General features: G+C 46.8%; 1 protein-coding gene across 1 annotated transcript; it reads left to right on the top strand.

The window, feature by feature from the left end:
• Nucleotides 1–6,846: 6,846 nt before the first annotated feature.
• On the top strand, nucleotides 6,847–22,582 carry LOC150047017 (pyrethroid hydrolase Ces2e-like). Its single transcript, XM_090357500.1, has 12 exons — nucleotides 6,847–6,922; nucleotides 16,508–16,712; nucleotides 17,598–17,733; nucleotides 18,564–18,697; nucleotides 18,779–19,037; nucleotides 19,456–19,554; nucleotides 19,829–19,969; nucleotides 20,107–20,187; nucleotides 20,416–20,560; nucleotides 21,060–21,197; nucleotides 21,882–21,954; nucleotides 22,363–22,582. Exons 1-12 carry the CDS (start codon nucleotides 6,847–6,849, stop codon nucleotides 22,547–22,549), a joined length of 1,674 nt encoding a protein of 557 aa, XP_090213626.1. The 3' UTR covers nucleotides 22,550–22,582.
• Nucleotides 22,583–23,532: the final 950 nt, after the last annotated feature.

Below are 23,532 nucleotides of genomic sequence, written 5' to 3'. Positions count from 1 at the left end.
ACATGGGGGACACTGAGGACACCCACACCCTCCAAGCCCAGTTCCAGGACATGATGGGGGACTTCACGTTCGTGATGCCTGCACTGCAAGTTGCACAGTTTCAGCGTGAGTGCGTCTGTAGCTGAGGTCTGACTGCAGCAGGCAGCTCAGAGCTGTGCAGCCCAGGGAAGCTCTGTGAGGTCCAATTCTCACCCTTGTCTCTATCCAGGCCCCAGTGCTAGGCGCTTGATGTCCCACATGTCAGTAAATTCTCATGGCTCCTGGAAGACACAGGCATCAATGACACTTTAAGGGATTTACTTAGTCAATAATCGGAAATCCAACCTTCATTTAACCTAATTTTTTTTACAGTGGGATCTCAAGGAAGTTGGCAGTAATAAACATGTCTCACCCGAGAAGTCAGTGAATGAATCATTGACTGTCATGATCCCCCTGGGTCTTTCCAAGGCCTCTTCCCTCCTGAGGCTTCTCACTTACAGTTCAGTTTCCAGCCAACTTCCACCTAGCTATCTTATCTTCCAAGATGAGGAAGGACAACTACAAGTGATAGTCACCATGTCATAGTTTTCTTCACCTCCAGGTTCCCATGCCCCTGTCTACTTCTATGAGTTCCAACATAATTATGGATTTAAAGACCTCAAGCCACCGCATGTGAGAGCCGACCATGGTGATGAGGTTGCCTTTGTCTTTGGGTCTTCCTTTTATGGCAGCCCTGGTGAGTCTCCTGCATTTCCATAAACCTGAATGGGACAATGGAGGTTAGCTGTGGGATGATTCTCCTCACGCTGTTACGGAAGAACCTGAAGGTCAGAGAGAGGACAGGATCAATGTGCAAACTCTCACCTCTGAAAAAAGCTGAGGTGATGAGAATCTGAGCCTTTCCCAAACATCCTGTGCTCCCACCACCTGTCCCCACCTGCAATAAAGTGTCAGACCTGGGTACAGAGTGCCTGACTGGAAGTTAGGAATGTCACTAAATGAGTCCCAGGACTCAAGGTAGCAATGTCCTCTCATGTGACAATACACACAGGTGTATTCAGCTAGGGGTGGAATGAGAAATGGTAGGTTGTGCTATGGCAGTGCCTAATACTGGGTGGGGCAGGGGAAAGATGAGGCCTGGTGTGGAGAATCAGATTGCAGTTGAGTGGAGGGTGGAGAGCAGAAGGAGGCACCATGAAAAATTATCGAAGGCATGGAGTCTTGTTTTCTTTCCTCTTTGCAGCTGGCTTTTCTGAGGAGGAGGAGCTTCTGAGCAGGAGGATGATGAAGTACTGGGCCAACTTTGCCCGGAATGGGTGAGATCAGACACCTAAGCCTCCTCCCCAGAATCGGGTCCACCTAGGGACCCCCTTGTGGCATCTCATGAGCACACTCCACCCTCAATTACATGACAGCTCTCCCTCAACCCCAGGACTCACTCACACACAGAGTGCATGGGAGGTGCAAGTCACTCTCTCTTGCCCCAGAGACCTGAAAGGTGGACCACAGTTCTGTGGAGTCGTCAGCACTCACCTCTGTGAGGTGGCTCTGAGCCACATAGAACAGACACTACTGGGAAGGCCCTGTTGTCCAATCACAGAAAAGTTTCCCTCATTTCCCCACTCCTGATTTTGTGGGCTGCCTTCCATGACCCTCGGGAGGTGATTGGGTGCAAACTCCCAAGGCCTGAGTATGACCCTTGTCCACCCTGCTGGGAGGGTGTGTCCACAGGAACTCCAACAGCGAGGACCTGCTGCACTGGCCCCTGTTTGACCAGAATGAGCACTACCTACAGCTGGACATCCATCCTGCCGTGGGCCAGGGCCTGAAGGCCTCCAGGCTGAAGTTCTGGACCAAGACCCTTCCCCAGAAGGTGCAGGAGCTCAAAGGGGCTAAGGAGAAGCACCTGGAGCTGTAGTGCTCTATGTCAGGAGGAGTGGGCCTAAATGCATGTCGGGTCAACATAAAGCGCCGGTACATGCTCAGTGAAATAGGAATTGACGGAATCACTCATTCACTAAGCCATTCACCCTTTGGTTATCCAATCAACCAGCGAGGTGATGCATGTTAGTAACTCCCTGCTTGTGTTCATGACCAACTTGAGTGAGCATCTCTTGTGAGATCTCCTCAACAAATGCCACTATGGCAATGAATGTGGATGCGCTTCATGATGCTTTCTGTCCTGTATACGCCACTGGACCTGGACCCTTCCTTCCTTGCTCATTTCATCTCCCCAACCTCTGTCTGCTCCATGTCTCCAGCCCCTCTTCCAGTGAAGGAGACTTTTTGGCTATGCTACTCCTAGCAGTATGTTAAAATCCCAAGTTGACCTATTCAGGAAGCCACACTTTTTTTTTCTAATTTCTAAATATCCAACAATAAAGCCAACTTCATTTCCTTTTTGTTGTTGTTGTAGTTGTGGGTCATGGGGGCTTGAGCTCTGAGTCTGAGTGCTGTCCCTGAGCTCTTCAGCTCAATGCTACCGCTCTACTGCTTGAGCCACAGGCCCACTTTTGCTTTCCAGTGTTTAATTGGAAATAAGAATCTCCTAGTATTTCGTGGCCATGAACTCTTTTGAATCGGAATCTTCAGATCTCAATCTGTTGAGTAGCTAGAATTACAGGCATGTGCCATGATGCCAGGCTAGCCAACTTAATTTATAAGATTCTCGAAGTCAAACACACACACACACACACACACACACACACACACACACACACACGCCCACAACGAACTGTCTGTTATGGATTAATTTGTATGCAATTAAATGCACCCACATTCACTTCCATATTATGTCTTAAAATATTTCTTTCATCTAAAGATCTTACTTCATATTCTTTCCAGTTAATTACATCCTTTTACTCAGCCTTTTGGAAGCACCCATTTGAGCTGTTTGTTTTTCATCCTCTTACTGAGGTTTGAACTCACAGCTTTGTTTTCTCACTTGGCTTTTTCTGTGTATCTTGAGCCATCCTCCATTTCTGACTTTCTGCTGGTTGATTAGACATAAGACTCTCACAAACATTTCTACATAGGCTGGCTTTGAACCTTGACCTTCAGATCTCATCATACCCAAGAGCCAATTGTTTTTAGTTGCTATCAAGATTATATAATAGCCTAATCATACTAATTGAATAATTTCTATTTAGTAGTGATTGTGATTAATACTCTGAGAATCAATGATGCTTTGTTTCTTTTATTGGGAAGTGCCTTTTATGTCTGCACACACTTTTTTTTCAAGGGCTGAGAATTGGGTATTTTAATAATAGACTGTAGAGAATCAAACAAAAATAATGTGCAATTATGTCTGGGAGGTGACTAAGAAGTGGAGAAAATCCTAGAACATGGTTGAAGGCTAAAAAATAGGGCGGCTTAACTTTGAGAGCAGGTGCTCCTTTATGATCTTAGCTATTTGACAAAGAACCAGTCTTATGTCAAGTACAGTCTTCTGAATTCCTGCTACTCAGTGCTTCAGGTCCAGCAGAGGAGTCGAGCTCAGGCAGCACACGACACTTTTGACCTGCCCACAATGGGATGCACTTCTGAGTGTGACACATTCTTTCCTATCTTTAGTCCAGTTGCTTTGGAATTTACAAACCTAATTTTATGCGGAAACAATGCCTCCACTGCTACTGGATTCTATAGGTTTTTAAAATTATTATTGTTACATAATTGGAGCCAAAAGTATAACCACTTTCCTGCTGAGGCTGACTTTAAACCATGATCCTCAGAAATCAGCCTCCTGACAAGCAAGGATTACAGAGAACCCTGGCACCCTGCTTCTGTCCCTCATGCTTTCTCTTGGTCTCTCTATATGTCAGCCTGTGTCCATCTGTCTGTCTGTCTGTCTGTCTGTCTGTCTGTCTGTCTCTCTCTCTCTCTCTCTCTCTCTCTCTCTCTCTCTCTCTCTCTCTCTCTCTCTCTCAGCATCTCTCTCCTGGCTCTGTTTCCTCGTCTTTGTCCACATCCCTGTGTATCTGCAAATGTGCATCAACTATCACAGTATAGAAATATTGCTAAAACACTTCCTTTCCCTAGTTCTTGTGGATGCCAGGGTATCTGATTGATGGTGCAGGAAGTGGCAGGGCATGTGGGGACCTTCAGCCTTTCATATCACATGCCTGATATCAAAATGAAGCATTGTGATTTTCAGTTAAAATAAAGGAACTTGTTATTGGCCCTGAATTTTAAGGACCAAGAGTGTCAGGCCCCAACCCAGGTGCTAATTAAGTTACGAACACGAAGGTCAAAGAGCTCTTAAGTCTGAGCAGCCAAATTTCCTTATCCTGGGGTAGAGGATTAGTTCTTGTATTTACCAGAACTTCAGGCTCACCTTCTCTTCTTGTCTGGCTAAACGCATTTGGCTGAAGCAGCACCTGAATAAACACCCTCTCCTCTTCAGCTGTGACCCAGTTTGCATAATATCTCACTATTGGTTAATTATGATCAATCCCCTTTAGAACATAGGGGTGAATCCATGGGCCAGTGGTCTGTACCTATCACTTAAGAAACTGAGATCTGAGGAATGCAGTTTAAAGCCAGTCTTGGCAGAAAAAGCCAAGAGATTCTTATCTCTAGTTAAACAGCAGAAAGCAAGAAATGAAGCTGTATTTGCAATGGATAAAGCTAAGGGAGAGGTATCGGGCCGTGAGCATGAGGCCAGGTACCACTGAACACACACGGACACATATGGACACAGAACCCAGAGGCAGAGGTACCACATTAGTTACTTTATCATTTTCTATAATGGATTACACTAGCATTCGAACTAACCAAAAACAAAATCCTAGCTTGTAACCAGGAGTGAATCTTGAAGCTTTGGTTGGAGGCTCTGCAATAAACATGTGCTAATAGTGATGTGTCTCTTTGTTTACTCTCCAAACTGCTTGAGAGTCTAACAAGAGCATCTGCTCAGGTCTGGGAAGAAGAGTCTATGGCCATGTCCTGGGCCATAGTTCATTAGACTATAGACTTTGAGTGCACAAAAGACTCTGTGGCTGGAATGGAGGTCTGAGAAACTTTAGCTTATTCATGCCAGGGAAAATGAGCCCCCAGGAAGGGTCACAAGAAGGAAAGCCTGTGGTGCCAGGCTGGAGGGTATCAACAGTATTGTGTACCAGGTGAAGAATCATAGCTGATTCTCAAAGGTCTTATTAAAGACCATGTGAGGCTGAGCCTGGTGCCATTTCTCTGGAAAGTCAGTCTGGACTGCATCTCCTAGGATCTCATTGCATCGGAACAGGATTCTATGAGTTTCACAAACTCTGAATTACAGACCTGTCTCCCAGATTACCGCAGATGTAGAGACCCCTGTTTCCTCACAGGGCTGCAACCAACAACTTCCCTTTAATAGTTTTTTTAAGTGGGTAAATGGTCATTCACTTGATTTCAGCCACCATTGTAACCAAAGATCCTGTGGGGTGAATAGGGAAATTGGTATTGAAAAAATGCCACAGTGCCAGGAGGGGTCGCTACTATACTGTTGGTGGGAGTGTAAACTCATTCAACCACTCTGGAAAGCAGTATGGCAATTCCTCAAAAGACTAAACTTAGAGTTCCCTAATGACCCAGCAATTCCACTCCTTGGCATTTACCCAAATGTCCAGAAACAAGACCATACTAAAACTTCTAGCAGTATGATATTCCTTGCAGCAGTATTTACCATAGCTGAGATATGAAACCAACCCAGATGGCCCTCAGTACATGAATGGATCATGAAGATGTGACACTCACACACAATGGAATTCTAGGCTGCCATAGAAACAGTGACATCGCCCTATTCTTAGGGAAAAGGAAAGCCTTGCAAAAAATTGTACTAAGTCAGATAAGTCAGACCCAAAGGAGCAAAGGTTCCTTGGGTCCCTCACTAGTAATAATTAGTACACATCTAGGATTTCCTACCAGAGGATCACAATAACTCAAAAGCTCTGTGCATACGGTCATACAGAATCAGATTGACGAAATTAACTCGACGTTATAGAAACAAGAGGTTTACCTCTGCAAATATTGCTGTTAATATACTATATGAAGTTATTTCTTTTCTCTTTTTTTCCACTCATGGTTAATCTCATGTGGTTATTGTATCTGACTTTGTTACCTGGTATACTCTATATAAACTCTTAATTGTTTATTTGAAATATCGAAGGGAGGGAGAAAGCAAGATGACTGGGAGGAAGAGAAGAGAGGGAAAGGGGGACAAAAACATGAGAAAGGGTTTCAAGTTTCAAGAAATAATGTACCTACTACCTGATGAATGTAACTGCAACCCCAGTATATATTATCTCAACAATAAAATAAAATGCCACAGTGACTAGTATGGCTTAAAGGGATCAACCATTTCTAAATGAAAGAGGTTCATGAGGAATCTCAGACCATAACTCTAAGGGATGAGGAATGTGGAGGGGGAATTGATAATCCATGAGCAATGAGTTCAAGGAGGAATTTCAAAATGAGCACAGTGATAGCTCCCTGTGCTCAAGTGGCTCAGCTTTGCCTCATAGGAGGAGGGACCATTCTCCATCTGAGAGATCCTGAGCCAACTTCTCTGCAGACCAGCCCTGACATTCCCCTCAGGGAGAGTTCCTGGTATCTCAAGGGTTGCAGAAGCCACACAGCGCCTCTTGAGGAGGACAAAGTGAAAGTAGAGGGGGGAAGAGCTCACACTCCAAGTGCTGGCCAATGATTTTCTGTGACGTCTGTCTTGTTAGTGACCTCTCCAGCAGGAACAACCTTTCCCAGCCTCTCCTCTGTACCTCCTACTCCTTGTCAGTTTCAACTCGTGGCTGGGCAATGTCAAAGTGAATCAGATCTGTTTGTTGAGTTGCAGTGTGCTGCGTAGAATCGCAGAAACAATCCTGAGAGCCAGCCATGTCACTCCACAGACTTCCTGCCTGGTTGACTGCAGTGACCTGTGGGTTCCTGATTCTCCCAATCCAGATCCAGGGTAAGACTCCAGCAGGGGCCTCGTGGAGGGGAAGGCACCAGAAGGAGATCTGCCACCTTGTATACTGCAGAGTTTGAGCTTGGGGAACAGAAGCAGGGGAAGGTAGACATGACAGATGATATGGTGGGGAAATGGTGCTATTGAAGCCTCCAGTAAATGCTCACAGAGGTGATCATATACCTCAGAGAGGGTCATAGATGTCTGAGAACACAGGGGTGTGAGCCCAATAGGAAAGAATCAGAGGTGCATTGCCATGCGCTGGGCAGAATCAGGGGTTCTAGATAGTTCCCTCCTCTGTGTGTTGTTGCAGCTGGAGCTGGAGCTTCTACTGAATCTGCTCATGTAATGGTCATTCATGCTTTCCTCCATTTCTCAGTGGGGCCCCTTCTTCATCAGAGAAGCATCTTGGCATGGCCCAATAGGTACTGGCATAGGTTTCTGTTCCCAGAAGACTTATAACTCCTCCAAACACATCATCAAGTTGAATTGAGATGGCCCTGTGATTCTTCCACTTATATGTAAACTCTGGTGAAAGGGTTGGCTTGGATTCTAGGACAAATGGATAAGTTCCCTGCACATGCAAGAAACTCCCCAGGCCCTTATCAGGAGCTGGTGCCAACAGAGAATTATATGCAAAGGTGAATGTGACATCTTTGATCCCCTCACCCCAGAACAAGCTCCCCTTCCCTCTCCTATCTAATCTGCTCCAAGGACTTGGGCTCACCTCCCTCCTAGCAGAATCCCTCCTTACTTGCTCTTGATCAAGATCTGGTTAGAGATTCTGAAGCATTGAGTCCAACATTCCAAATGCTTAGAACAGGAGGAGAAGATATACAAATCCGGATATTCAGAAGATCCAGGATTTAATTCTCTGGATGCAAGGTTCATTTTTTTTCCACTGCCAGGCTCAGCTTCCTCACCCCTCATGTTGACAGGCTTGGAGCAACATCCAGGTAGCTGGTCTCTAACAGGAACCTATGAGTAATATTTATCCTTCCTAGTAGCAACTCTGAAGCATAAGTGGCTGTGGCCACAGTGAGGTACAGAGTCAGAGTTCCCATCTAGCCAAACCTCTTGCATAGACATCATAGAGCTCAGTAGTATGTCCTTGGACTTGGAGGAATATTGACAAATTTCTTTCTATGATGTCGCTCTATGTTTGCCATCCCATCTTGTCTTTGGCCATAGAACTGGACCTGAAACTTGCTGATTCACAAATAGCTTCTGTACAGTGGTTAGGGGCAGGTGAGTTACTTTTCTTATAGAAATGTTTCTTTTAGGAACTTCTCTTACATAGTTACTTCTCTTACAGGAAGTTAATCACACCTCCCCTCTCCAAGTCTGTGATAAGGTGTGAATTTCTACAACCTGAAGATGATACTGTGGATGGAGGGTTCTAATGGAGGTAGAATTAGTACTTATGACTAAGTTGCCAGAGACTGAGGACGTGACTTGGTATCTCAAAACACCCAAAGGAATAGAAATTTGGGGACTATCAAATATGAGCATGCACAGAAGAATTCTCTGTCTTAAGCTCTGGGAAAGACCTCAGTGAATGAATGTAGCAAACAGTTAAACAATGATCACTGTACAAGCCAGGTTGATATGACCCATAAGATATTTCCATCAGCTTCCCCTCCTCATGAAAACACAGCTAGACCAGGGATTTCAAGATGTGATCACACGTGTATCATCCTTTCCTTGAAGTCCTCATTGCTTCTTGGCATTTTACATACCTCCATTGCTAGTTCCTCCTGGACTGGAAATGTTCACTCCAATTCCTAGAGTCCTGCTAGGGTCTTGTAGAACCTGTGCATTTGTTGGAAATATGCTTGTTGTCCTATCACCTAAGACCCAAACTTGTAATCTCCTAGGGCTTAATGGTGGTATCAAGTCCCAAAGAAACTCAGGAAGCTGGCCTGATAGGAAGGTTTTAGTCAGGTCAGTGAAACCGTGATGTGGTAACACAGTCATGGAGGCAGAAAGTATGTGAAGCCATTGAACCTGCAAATCTGAAGACCTGGCCAGGCTGAGCTGTGGGTGGCATAGAGTCCACAGGAGTCACAGTGTGAATGGCAGCTGATGGGGCAGATCAACCCTGATGTGCCTCTCTCCACCCACAGGCCAGGACCCAGCCAGCCCCATCAGGACCACACACACGGGGCAGGTGCGGGGAAGCCTCTTACCTTTCAAAAAGCTACAGGTGACGAGAATCCAAGCCTTTCCCCAAACATCCTGTCCTCCCCCCACCTGTCCCCACCTGGGATAAGGTATGAGACATGAGTACAGATTGCCTGATTGGAAGTTAGGAATGTCACTAAATGGGTCCCAGGATTTAGGGTTGTAATGTCCTCTCATGCAGGAATACACACAGGTGTATTCAGCTAGGAGGTGGGATGAGTAATGGAAGGTAGTGTTACTGGAATACCTGATACTGGGTAGGGCAGAGGAAAAGGATCAGGCCTGGTGTGGAGGATCAGATTGTAGTTGAATGGAGGATGGAGAGCAGAAGGAGGCACCATGAAAAATTATTCAATGCACGGAGTCTTGTTCTCTCTCCTCCTTGCAGCTGGCTTTTCTGAGGAGGAGGAGCTTCTGAGCAGGAGGATGATGAAGTACTGGGCCAACTTTGCCCAGAATGGGTGAGATCAGACACCTAAGCCTCCTCCCCAGAATCGGGTCCACCTAGGGACCCCCTTGTGGCATCTCATGAGCACACTCCACCCTCAATTACATGACAGCTCTCCCTCAACCCCAGGACTCACTCACACACAGAGTGAATGGGAGGTGGAAGGCACTCTCTCTTGCCCCAGAGACCTGAAAGCTGGACACAGTTATATGGAGTCGTCAACGCTCACCTCTGTGAGGTGGCTCTGAGCCACATAGAACAGACACTACTGGACGGACCTTGTCCTATGACAGAAAAGTTTCCCTCATTCTCCCACTCCTGATCTGTGGGCTGTGTGCCATGACCCTCGGAAGGTGATTGGGTGCAGGCTCCTAAGGCCTGAGTATGACCCTTGCCCACCCTGCTGGGAGGGTGTGTCCACAGGAACCCCAACAGCGAGGACCTGCTGCACTGGCCCATGTTTGACCAGAATGAGCACTACCTACAGCTGGACATCCATCCTGCCGTGGGCCAGGGCCTGAAGGCGTCCAGGCTGAAGTTCTGGACCAAGACCCTTCCCCAGAAGATGCAGGAGCTCAAAAGGTCCCCTAAAGCTGTAGTGGAGTTTCCGTCTGGAGGAGTGGGCTTGAGTGCATGTCTGGTTAGCATGTGGTGCCCACACATTTACCATGAAATAGGAATTGACTGAATCACTCATGCCCTAAGCCATTCATTCCTTGTTTATCCCACCAGCCAATCAGCTGATGCTGATGAAGAACTCTCTATATGTTATTCATGACCAATTTGCCTCTCTGAGTCCAGATCCACAGTGAGACTTCTGCAGGAGGCCCGAGGGGGGAGGCACCACAGTGAGATCTGCCACTGGTGTACAACAGAGTTTGATTGGGGAATGGAAGGAGGCACAGGTAGAGATGACAAAGGATAATGTGGTAAAACTGTGCTATTTAAACCTCCACTAGATTCCTTAGGTGGTGATCATATACTCCAGAGAGGACACAGAGGAGTGAGCCCATTGTGACATAGTCTGAGGCTCACTGACATGGGCTGGGCAGAGTCAGAGATTCTAAACATTTTCCTCCCGTGTGTGTGGTTACAGTTGGAGCTATAACTGCTGCTCAATCTTCTCATGTAATGGTCATTCCCACAATCCTCTCGTTCTGAGTGCATTCCCTTCATTGACAGAGAAGCATCCTGCCATGGCCCAATAGGCTCTAGTGTAAGTTTCTGGTCCAGGAAGAGCTATACCTCCCAGAAACAAACTATCAAGTTGAACTGAGATGCCCCTGGGTTTCTTTCATCTTATTACCCTTGAGTAAAGGCTTCACTTGGCTGCTAAGTCAAAGGAGGCTGTGCCCTGTGCTGTCCAACTCCTCAGGTCCTTATCAGTAGCTCATGCCAAGCGATTATACATTCAGAAATGTTTGTACAACCTTTGATCCCCTTCATCCAAAGCAGGCTGGGATGGGCCCTGATGAACTTCCCTTCCCTCGCCTATCTAATCTACCCTAAGGACATGCACTCACCCCACTCCTACCAGATTCCCTCCATTACCTGCTCTGGCTAGTGATTCTGAAACAGTGAGTCCAAAATGCTAAATGTTTATAACAGGAGGAACTGATATACAAATCCTGATATTCAGAAGACCCAGGGTTGAAATCTCCAGATGCAAGGTTCACTTTTTTCCACTTCTTGGTTCAGCTTCCTCATCCCTTGTATTGACAGGCTGGGAGCAACATGCAGGTAGCTGGTCTCTAACAGGAAGCTCTGAGCAATCTTTATCCTTCACTGTAACAACTATGAAGCAGGAGTGGCTGTGGCCACAGTGAGGTTCAGAATCAGAGTTCCCATCTAGCCAAACCTCTTTCATAACAACATGGAGCTCAGTGGTATGTCCTTGGACTTGGAGGGATATTGACAAATTGCTATCTCTGGTGTCCATTTGTGTTTGCTATCTTTTTCTTTAGCCATAACGTTCAACCTGAAACTTGCTGATTCACAAAGAGGTCTGGACAGTGCTTATGGGCAGGAGAGTTACTTTTCTTATAGGAACACTTTTTTATGGACATTTTCTTATATAGGTACTTCTCTTCTAGGAAGTTAATTCCATTTCCAGTCTGTTATAAAGTGTGAATTTGTACTACCTGGAGTGATACTGGGGAGAGAGGGTTCCAACGGAAGTGCAAGTGGTACTGATGACAAAATAACCAGAGACTGTGGGCCTAACTTGATATCTCAAAAACCAAGAAGGGGAAGGATCATTGGAACTATGAAATATAAGCATACCCAGAAGTGTTCTCTATCTTATGCTATGGGAAAATAAAGCCAGCTTATGTAGCATCCACTTAAACAATGATCATGGTTGTACAAGCCGGGTTGATGTGGACGGTAAGATGATTTTCCAATAGCCTCCTCCCTCCTTGATCAACAATATAAGTACACCAGAGATTTCATGTTGTGAGCACAGCGGTTTTGCCGTCATCATTTCTTCTTGGAAATTTAGAAACCTCCATTGTGAGTTTCTTGAGAATTAGAAAACCAGAAGTGACACTGTGACTCAAGAGGTAGAGTAGTAGCTTTGAGCTGAAGAGTTCAGGGACCATGTTCAGGCCCAGAGTTCAAGCCCCAGGATGGACAAAGAGAAGAAAATTATCCGCTGCTAGGTGCTGGTGGCTCTCGCCTGTAATCCTAGCTACCCAGGAGGCTGAGATCCGAGGGTCACGGTTCAAACCCAACCCAGGCATGAGAGTCCTAGGGACTCTTAACTTCAATTAACCACCAGAAAACCACAAGTGGCTTCAAAAGTAGAGCACTAGTCTTGAGCTGCAGAGCTCAGGGACATCACCCAGTCCCATGGATTCAAGGACCTGAGGGCTGGCTATGGCGACAAGATTGCTTTTGTTTTTGCATCTTCAATATTTTCAGATCAACAGTATTATGCACCAAATAGAGGAACAAAACTTTCTCACAGGCTGTTAAGATCATGTGTGACTGAGTTTGGCACCACTTTTTTTTTTGAGAAATCAGGCTGGGCTGCAGCCCTGCTCTGTCACTGCATGCTGGCAAGATTCTATGAGTTTAATACACTCCCAATTACAGACCTGGGTCCCACATAAACACAGACCCAGAGAGCCTTATTGCCTCACAGTGTGATGAGAACCGGCTGGCTATGGTGGAGGAGAAGTTAAGCGAAATCCTCCATCTACTATTTAAGACGGGGATAGAGCAGAGATTCCCCCCAGAAGTAGGAAATAGATATGAACCCCCCGTCACTGCCTTGGCCGATTCTAATCCTTACCCCTATTCCCACTGCCTCTGGCTGCAGCCTTGCAGCCCCAACCCCCTTCTCAACCTTTATGCAAGTCTAAAGGTCCTAGCAACAAGTGCCTCCTAAAGGGCACTACAACCAGGCATAGTGCCTCGAAACTAAACCTGGCTCAGGCTGCAGTCTTTACATGGGCTTCAGACCTCCAGAACCCCATCTGTTTGTCTCTCTTCTATTTTTTCCAGTCACTACCCACTATTTCAGGAATCTTGGTTTGCTGCCCCTGCAGGCCCCGGCAACAGTGCTGCCAGCAGGTTTCCTTTAAATGTTTTTCAAGTGGGTAAATGACTGCCTTTGATCTTAGCAAGCACAGTAGCCACAAATTGGGCATGTGAGGAAAGGGAAATGGGTCCTTAAAAAATGGGCCGAGAGTTTGGCCTAGAGGTAGAGGGCTTGCCCAGCATGCACAAAGACCCAGGTTGGATTCCTCAGTACCACATACATAGAAAAGCTGAAAGTGGTGCGGTGGCTCAAGTGGTAGAACACTGGCGTTGAGGAAAGCCTACGGACAGTGCTCAGGCCCTGAGTTCAGTCCCTAGGGCTGGCAAAGAAGAAATAAAAAGGCCAGGAGTTTGGCCTAAGGGTAGAGTGCTTGCCTAGCATGAAGACCCGGTTGGATTCCTTGTTCTCACATACATCGGAAAAAGCTGAAAGTGGTGCTGTACCTCAAGTGGTAGAGCTCTAACTTTGAGAAAGCCCAAGGACAGTGTGCAGGACCTGAGTTCATGCACCAGGACCACCAAAAAAAAAATGTCATGGTTAGCTGGGTGCAGTGGCGCACACCTGTAATGCTGGCTGCTCAGGAGGCTGAGATTTGAGAATCACAGGTGAAAGCTGGCCCTGGCATTAAGCCTGTGTGACTTCTATCTCCAAGTACCCATCAGAAAAGAGGAAGTAGCGCTGTTGCTCAAGGGGTAGGGTGGTAGCCTTGAGCTGAAGAGTTCAGGAACAATGTCCAGTTCATGTGCCTCCACTAACGAAAGTAAATTTAAAAAAAAAGCCATGCTTACAAGTATGTCTGAATGGACCAATAATTATTAAATGGGAAAGGGTCCATGCAGAACCTCAGACCACAATTAAGTGATAAGGAAACTTCAAGGTGGACTTGATAATCTATGGGCAATGAGTTCAAGGAGGAATTTCAAAATGAGCACAGTCACAGCTCCCAATCTCTGCTCACGTGCTCCGGGGGAGCTTGGGGCATTGTCCATCTGAGGGATCCTGAGCCTGCTTCTCTGCAGACCAGCCCTCAGTTTCTCCATTACAATCTTCCCCCAAGTAACAGTAACAGCTTCTACTATCTCAAAGTAGTTGTGTGCAGAAGCCACACAACCCCTCTGGAAGAGGGCAAAGGGAAAGTAGAAGAGGGGAGGCCCACAACCCCAGTGCTGGTCACGGACTTTGTATGAACTCTGTCCTGACAGTGCCACTCTCTTGAAGGAACAACTTTACCCAGCCTATAAATATCCCTGCCTGCTCCTTGTCGGGTCCAGACTCCTGACTTGGCAGGGTCTAGGTGAATTGTGCCTGTTGGTGAGTGTGCTCCATAGCAGCACAAGAATAGCCCTGAGAGCCAGCCATGCTGCTGGACAGACCTCCTTCTTGGATGACCCCAGTGGTCTATGGGATCCTGCTTCTCCCACTCTGGATCCAGGGTGAGACTCCTGCAGGGGGAGGTGTGGGAGAGGGCCCAGGGTGAGGGGTCTCCCACATTGTATTGAGCAGTGTCTGAACTTGGGGAAAAGAGGACAAAGAGGCAGGTGGAGATGACTGATGATAGTGTGGGAAAACTGCTACGAAATGCCCTGGGTGGCTATTTAAGTCTCCATTAAATGCGTAGGTGGTGATCATGGAGCTCAGAGAGGGTCTTTTTGCCTGAGGACACAGAAGAATGAGCCCAATATGAAAGAGTCTGAGGGACAATGGCATGTGCTAAGGGATTCTAGACATTTCCCTCCTCTGTGTGTTGTTGCACCTCTACCTGTAACTGTTACCGAACCTGCTTATGTCATTGTCATTCACACTATCCTGTTACTGAGTGGGTCCCCTTCCTCACAAGAGAATCATTTTGGCATGGTCAAATAGGAGCTGGCATTGGAATTGATTCTGATCTTGGAATAGATTCTGAAACAGTAAGGAAAAGAAAACAACTGTTTATGTCAGGAGGAGCTGGTATATAAATTTTGCTATTCAGAAGACCCAGGATTTTAAATCACTTAATTCGAGGGACACTTTTTTCTATTAAAGACTTTATTAACATTGATTTTTACATCATATTTCAAATGACAAGTTTAATAAACAAATGTTCATGAAGGGAATTTCTATATATAATAAATGGCACTTAGTTTTTACAGCTTAATCAAAATTAGGCTAAGGGTTTGTATGTCATAGATACTTATTAGTATCTATTTATACTTATTAGTATTTATTTATAAAATAAAACATTATGGCTATAGAGTCATAGGTTTTTATGTCTATATAGTTATGTTTATATTTCCATTATCATGCAAGGGGCACTTTTTGCCACTGCATGGCTCACCTTACTCATAGCATTTCATGAGGGGCTTGGAGCAACATCCATGTAGTTGGTCTCTAACAGGAAACTCTCAGCAATATTTATCCTTCACCGTAACAATTATGAAGCAGGAGTGGCTATGGCCACAGTGAGGTACAGGGTGAGAGTTCCCATTTATAAAACCTCTTGCATAGACATCATGAAGCTCAGTGGAATGTCTTTGGACTAGAGAAGATATTGCAAAATTGTTGTCTGCAGTGTCTATTTGTGGTTGCTCTCTTGGCTTCAGCCATACCAGGTGACATGAAACTTGCTGATTCAAAAATATCTCCTGGAGAGTGCTTAGGGGCAGGAGAGTTACTTTTCTTATAGGAACAGGTCCGATTTATGAGTTTCTACAAGCTAAGGTTGATACTGGGAAAACAGCTAGGGGTTGTGGGCCTGACTGGATATCTCAAAACATCTGAATGAGCACAAGTTTTGGTGCTACTAAATAAGAGCTCACATATAAGGATGCAGTGGGTTCAGGTGGGAAAAACAACGTCAATGTCTGCAGCATCCTTTTAAACAATGACCATGATTGTACATGCCAGGTCGCTGTGGACCGTAGCATGACTTCCAATGGCCTCCTCCCTCCTCATTCCCCAATGCAGGCACACCAGGGCTTTCATGAACTGATCAGAGCTGTGGGACAATCTCCATGCAGCCCTATTTCTTCTTCTTTTTTTTTTTGATACCTTCAGTGTGAGTTCATTGATGTTTGCAAATGTTCAGTCCAACACCCAGAGTCCTACTAGTGCCTTTTAAAAACTGTGAGACCAATGAAAATGGTGCAGATTCTCCCAACACCTAAAACCCAAGTTGGGTTGGACTTAATGATGATATCAAATCCAAGAGAAGCTCAAGGAGTCTGCCTGGTAGGAGGGTCCAGGTCAGATCAGTGAAAACCGTGGTGTGGGGATACAGTCATGCAGGCAGAAAGTATGTGAAGCCATTGAACCTGCAGATCTGCAGACCTGGCCAGGCTGAGCTGTAGGTGGCATAGAGTCCACAGGAGCCACAGTGTGAATGGCAGCTGATGGGGCAGATCAACCCTGATGTGCCTCTCTCCACCCACAGGCCAGGACCCAGCCAGCCCCATCAGGACCACACACACGGGGCAGGTGCGGGGCAGCCTCGTCCATCTGAAGGACCTCGATGTCGGGGTCCACACCTTCCTGGGAATTCCCTTTGCCAAGCCACCTGTAGGACCACTGCGGTTTGCCCCTCCAGAGCCCCCTGAGCCTTGGAGTGGTGTGAGGGATGGTACTTCCCAACCAGCCATGTAAGTTCCTGCGTGGTGAGGGCCTCTGTGGTTTGTAGGGCACACTGGCCTGTGCAGAGTGTTTCTCCTATGTAAATCCCACAGTGCATTTCCTTCTGCTTTGGAAACTTTCCTATATAGATGGTTCCCATGAATTAGCTGAGATTTGATGAGTACCAGGCTCATAGCTTTGTATCTGTATAGTATTACCATCAGATGCTAAAGTACAGAGATACATTTGTCATGACTTGCATCATGCCAGTTCTTCTCTGCCACCAGAAGAGGCATCCCTGGGAAAGGTTCACGTTGGCTGTTCAGACCTGACAAAGCTCCTGGTGTGGCAACAGAGGCCACAGATCCCTGAGGAGGGCAGCAGTGAAGGCTCATGGGAGAAGTCAAGCTCCACCTTTACTGTGCCTTCTCAAGGGCATCACTGACTAAGTAGAAGTCTCTGTTTTTCCACCTGGAGACATCGTGGAAGGAATGTGGCTCCTCTGGGTCTAGATTTGGATTTTAACAAATGATCCTCATTTGTTCATACTACACTGGTGCACCGACGTCAACCCTGCCCAGGCTTGCATGGACACAGAAAGAAGATGTAAATGTGAATCCTTGCAGCCAATGCTTCTCAGTGGCTCTATGAGTCAAGATTTCCAAGTCTTGGGGGAGAGAAATCCAGTGTTCCTCACAACATGAAGGCCTCTTGGAGGTTGGAGTCCATTATAGCTTGGGATGGAGAGCCTCGCCATCCTAAGCCAATGGCCTGCACCTTGCTTGGAAGAGACACTTGAGAAGATTCTGTATAAAGAGGCGCTCAGTGCAGCAGTAGTTACCAATACATCTAGGCTCAAGGTCAGATTTTTATTATGAGAAAACCCTGAAAAACTTGTCTACTATTGTAACCAGGTGTCTGCAAAATGCTGATATAATGGATACACTGAGCATGATTAATCTAACGCTACCTCCCATCTCCATGTCTGAAGACTGCCTTTATCTCAACATCTACTCACCTACCAATGCCCAGGAGGGCTCTAACCTGCCTGTGAGTGTCAGGACTCGGTGGGCCTTGGTGGGAGGACATTGCATCTGCAAGACTCTTAGTAGTGGCAACTACAGCCTGAGGTACTGAGGGTCTGAGGCACTGTGGAATCCAATCAGAAGTTTCATTATCAGGTTGCAAATGTCACTTGTCAGGATGGCTGACTCACCAATGGTGGGAGATACAGAGTCCTAACCACTGCTATATGTTAGAGACCTGGCTTCTTTAATCAAAGAAGAACTCATTCTGCCAAATTGAGCCCAAAATGATCCCTGAGGTAGCCAAGTGCTGAATTTTGAGATCACACAAGTTGTGGATTATCTATTGTGACAATGATAGTATGTAATCCTTTTTAGTCATATTAAAGTGTGACAGTCAAGTAAATGCCTCTTTTGTTTCCAGTTTAGCTTGACAAGAGAGTAAGGACATTTTAGACTTGGAGCCATTAATTCAGACTTGGAATACTGGAATGAACATAAAGATTAGTGATTGAGGACCAGGAGTCTGGCCTAAGTGGTAGAGTACTTGCCTAGGATGCACCAAGCCCTAGGTTCGATTCCTTGGTATCACATATATAGAAAAAGCTGGAAGTGGTGCTGTGGCTTTAGTGGTAGAGCAGTAGCCTTGAGAAAACCCAAGTACAGTGCTCAGGCCCTGAGTTCAAGCCCTATGACTGAAAAAAAGAAAGAAAGAAATAATAGTGATTGAACAGCCGAGGCCAAGTTCCAGAGATCAGGAACTTCACAAAGCCAAAGCCATGGGCAATGGAATGGACAGCAGAGGTAGGACTGTGGTTGTATGAGAATCAATGACAGCTGTCTTGACTTCCCCAGGTGATGGTGTGGATCCATGGTGGTGCACTGGTTATAGGTATGGCTTCCATGAATGATGGGTCCAGGCTGGCAGCCACTGAGGATGTGGTGGTGGTTGCTATCCAGTATCGCCTGGGAGTACCTGGCTACTTCAGGTGAGTCTGGGATTGAGCTGGACAATGAGGGCCAAGCAGAGCCAGAACAACCCTGTGACCTTTCTCTCTGCCACTTCTCAGCACCGGAGACCAGCATGCTACTGGAAATTGGGGCTACCTGGACCAAGTGGCTGCCCTGCGCTGGGTTCAACAGAATATTGCCTACTTTGGAGGCAACCCCAACCGAGTCACCATTTTTGGGGCATCTGCAGGTGGCACAAGTGTGTCCTCACATATCCTGTCACCCATGTCAAGAGGGCTCTTCCATGGTGCCATCATGGAGAGTGGGGTGGCTCTGCTGCCAGACCTCATCACCAGCTCCTCTGAAGCAGTCTCCTCAGTGAGTGCCCTCAGCTCCCCTGGGTCACACTCCCTATACTACTCCATCCCCCTAAGAGCCTCTGGTTCACTCTACTTCCTTGGGACAAAAGGACCACTGAGTTAACTTGGAAACAAGCTGGGAATTGCTGAGGGCTGACGGGTAGAATGCATAGCTCTCAGCCTCTTAGAGGCTGAGTTTGGTCTTGGCCACCAAAGCTGCACCCAGATTCTCCATTGATGATATAACCATGCAAGCAGGAGGGATGAAACCTCCAGCTAAGGACCTTGAGCATACAAAACTGGGAGCAAATTCACACTTTCAGCACTCCACACTTTATGCCCTAAATGATTTAGAGAAACTGGCATCAGTCTGGGTCTGGGAAACCCTCTCTTGCTACTTCAGTGGATGAGACAGCTGCTGCCTGGTTGTTTTCCAGATGGTGGCCAACCTGTCTGGCTGTGGGCAGGTGGACTCAGAGGCCCTGGTGCACTGCCTGAGGGCCAAGAGTGAAGAGGAAATGCTGGCTATTATGAAGGTCAGGCTGCCTGGTGTGGTGAGGGGCTTCTGCCCACTGCTCTCAGAGCTGGAAAGGGAGATACCCAGTCCTAACATTCTGAACTAATGACACTATTTTAATGCATGGACACAAATGAAGACTGCTGAAGGCTAAGCCAGCTTTTGGATTTTGTAGGATAGGATGTGTGTGGGAAGGAATGCTGAGAAGAATTGGGATGGGATGGAAGTAACAAGAGAACATTAGAACGTGTGTGGTCCGTGCTCTCCAATCCTGATCACGCATGCCTCCTCAGTCCTTCCAGATCATCCCTGCTGTGGTGGATGGGGTCTTCCTCCCCAGACACCCCAAGGAGCTGCTGGCCTCGGCTGACTTCCACCCTGTCCCGAGCATCATTGGTGTCAACAATGAGGAGTACGGCTGGCTCCTATGCATGGTGAGAATTAATTCTAACTTAGTAGTGTGGGGAGCTCACCCGTTATGTGTGTGAGTGGCAGGGGTACATGGTGGAATAGAGCAAGATACCTTCATGACCAGGACATTCCAAATTGAAACTGTCCCTCTACCACTTAGTTCATGGGACTTGATGCTGCATTAAAGGAAATAAATAGGAAATCCTTGCCAGCTGTTATACAGAACACGGTAAGACACACTGTAAGGATCAGAACACTTGAACTAATGGATGGCCTGTGTGCGTGCGTGTGTGTGTGTGTGTGTGTGTGTGTGTGTGTGTGTGTGTTAGTGGTGGGGTTACACCAGAGCTTGGCTCTTTCCCTCCTATACTAATGTCCCACCCCAGAGCCCATCTCCCTACCCCAAGGCTGCCTCCTTCCTGCCACTGCACTACCTGCCTACCCTGACTCTCTCATCCTCTTGGGACAGAGTTTGCCTGCTGAGTGGACTGACCTGCTGATAGAAGAGTACATGGGGGACTCTAAGGACCCCCACACCCTCCAAGCCCAGTTCCAGGACATGATGGGGGACTTCATGTTCGTGATGCCTGCACTGCAAGTGGCACAGTTTCAGCGTGAGTGCGTCTGTAGCTGAGGTCTGACTGCAGCAGGCAGCTCAGAGCTGTGCAGCCCATGTCAGCTCTGTGATGTTCAAGTCCCACCCTTGTCTCTGTCAAGTCCCCAGTGCCAGGGACTTGATGTGTTACATGTCAGTAAATTCTCATGGCTCCTGGAAGACACAGGTATCACTGACACTCCAAAGTCAGTTACCAGTCCAATCTTATACAGATAGGAATCCATGCTATCATTTAACCAAATCTTTTCCCATTGGGGTCATCAGGAACATGAAAATTACTTGTGATTCTTGGACTCATAGCCCATCTTAGAAGTCAGAGCATGGAGCACTGACTGTGATGACCACCTTAGGTCATTGCGAGGTCTCTTCCTGCCTTAGGTGTCTCACTTTACAGTCCAAATTACAGCCAGCTTCCATCTAGCTACCTTAGCACCAAAGGTGAGAAAGGACAACTGCACTTGATGGGTCACCGGGTCATAGTTTGTCTGCACCTCCAGGTTCCCATGCTCCCGTCTACTTCTATGAATTCCAACATCCTCACGACGTCTTCAAGGACCTCAAGCTTCCACATATGAGGGCCAATCATGGCGATGAGGCTGCCTTTGTCTTTGGGTCTTACTTATTTGGAAGCAGTCGTGAGTGTTCTACATTTCTATAAGCTAGGATGGGTTACACTAAGATCTCTGTACGATGATTCTCCTTGTGGTCTTCATAAGGAAACAGAAGCTCAGAGAGAGAGAGAAGATCAATTGTGCAAAACCTTACCAATCAAAAAACTGCAGGTGGGGGCTGGGAGTTTTGCCTAGTGGTTAAAGTGCTTGCCTAGCATGCATGAAGACCCGGGTTCGATTCCTCGGTACCACATGTAGAAAAAAGCCGGAAGTGGTGCTGAGGCTCAAGTGGTAGACCTCTAGCCTTGAGAAAGTCCAAGGACAGTGCTCAGGCCCTGAGCTCAAGCCCAGGCAAAAAAAAAAAACTGCAGGTGATGAGAATCTGAGCCTTTCCCCAAGCATCATGTACTCCCACCACCTGTCCCCACCTCCAAAACAGTGTCAGACATGGGTACAGAGTGCCTGATTGGACGTTAGGAATGTCCCTAAATGATTCCTCTCATGCAGGAATACACACAGGTGTATTCAGCTAGGGGCTGGAATGAGAAATGGGAGGTTGTACCAGGGGAGTGCCCGATACTGGGTGGTGCAGAGGAAAAGGATCAGGCCTGCTCTACAGGATCAAACTACAGTTGAAAGGAGGGTAGGGAGCAGGAAGAAGTACCATGAAATTGGTCAAGATGTGAACCCTTGTTCTCCTCCTTGCAGCTGGCTTTTCTGAGGAGGAGGAGCTTCTGAGCAGGAGGATGATGAAGTACTGGGCCAACTTTGCCCGGAATGGGTGAGATCAGACACCTAAGCCTCCTCCCCAGAATCGGGTCCACCTAGGGACCTCCTTGTGGCATCTCATGAGCACACTCGACCCTCAATTACATGACAGCTCTCCCTCAACCCCAGGACTCACTCACACACACAGAGTGCATGGGAGATGCAAGTCACTCTTACCCTAGAGACCTGATGTGGACCACATTTTTGTGGAAACAGCAGCACTCATCTCTGAAGTGGTTCTGAGTCATGTTGAAACAGTCACTAGTGTGAGATCCTTGTCCTATATCAGAATACTTCCCCAAATTCCCCCTGTTCCTAATTATGTGGGCTACCAGGTATGAACTGAATGAGGTGACTGGGTGTGGGGTCCCAAGGCCTGAGTATGACCCTTGCCCACCCTGCTGGGAGGGTGTGTCCACAGGAACCCCAACAGCGAGGACCTGCTGCACTGGCCCCTGTTTGACCAGAATGAGCACTACCTACAGCTGGACATCCATCCTGCCGTGGGCCAGGGCCTGAAGGCCTCCAGGCTGAAGTTCTGGACCAAGACCCTTCCCCAGAAGTTGCAGGAGCTCAAAGGAGCTAAGGAGAAACACCTGGAGCTGTAATAGACTACATTGAGAGTTATAGGCTTGAGATTAGGGAAGGTCAGCATGATATATCCACATATTTACCATGAAACTGAATAACGGAATCATATACTAAGCTATTCATTCCCTGTTTATCTTTCCAGCCAGCCAGCCAGCCATCCTGCCAGCCTGCCCGTGGATACTTCTAATCAACTCCCTGCATGATGCTCATGATCAACTTGCCTGAGCACTCTCTTGTTAGACACACTCAATAAATGCCCCCATGGCAGTGAAGCTGGATAAGTCTCAGCATGCTTACTGTCCTCCACACCGTACTGGTCCTGTGACCCTTCCTCCCTTGCTCAGGTCATCTCATCAACTTTTGTCTCCAAGCCTTCTGCCCCTCTTCATATGAAGATGTTTGAGCATGTTACCCCTAGCAGTGGTCCCATGTGGACCCTTCAGTAAGTAACTTCTGAGTACCCAACAATTAAGCCAATTTAGTTTCCAGGTATCTCTAAGACATACACACTCGCACACACACACACACACACACACACACTCAGACACAGAGCTTTGTTATGGATTACCTGATATGCAAATAAATTCACCCATTCAACTCCATAGTATTATACATCTGAATATATATTTGAGACATACATCAACTCTCTTTTTTTCTTTTTTACGTTCTTTTTTTTTTTTTGCCATTCCTGAAGCTTGAACTTAGAGACTGAACACTGTACTTGAACTTCTTTTGCTCCAGGCTAGCACTCTACCACTTGAGCCATAGTGCCACTTCTGGCTTTTCCTGTTTATATGATATTTAGGAATTGAACCCAGGGTTTCGTGCATGCTAGGCAACCACTCTACCACTAAGCCACATTGTCTAAACCTTATACCTACTTTCATATCAAGTTTCTTTCATCCAAAGAAGTTCCTTCATGCTCTTTACAGTTAATTACTTCCTTTTACTCAGTTTTTTGCAAACACTCAATTGTGTTTGTCGAGTTTTTATTTTTAAC

Source organism: Megascapheus bottae, chromosome 24 (assembly GCF_031878675.1).
Source record: "Megascapheus bottae isolate mThoBot1 chromosome 24, mThoBot2.hap1, whole genome shotgun sequence".
NCBI classification, from domain to species: Eukaryota; Metazoa; Chordata; class Mammalia; order Rodentia; family Geomyidae; genus Megascapheus; species Megascapheus bottae.
Note: the sequence above shows the minus strand (reverse complement) of the source record. Positions and strands in the feature narration are given on the sequence as shown.

Excerpts from the sequence above, each read along its gene's own strand:
- LOC150047017 (XM_090357500.1), top strand. The coding sequence starts at position 6,847 with ATGTCACTCCACAGACTTCCTGCCTGGTTGACTGCAGTGACCTGTGGG. Across the intron at positions 20,188-20,415 it reads AGAACACGGTAAGACACACT|AGTTTGCCTGCTGAGTGGAC; the intron begins GTAAGGATCAGA and ends CTCTTGGGACAG. Across the intron at positions 21,955-22,362 it reads GCCAACTTTGCCCGGAATGG|GAACCCCAACAGCGAGGACC; the intron begins GTGAGATCAGAC and ends GTGTGTCCACAG.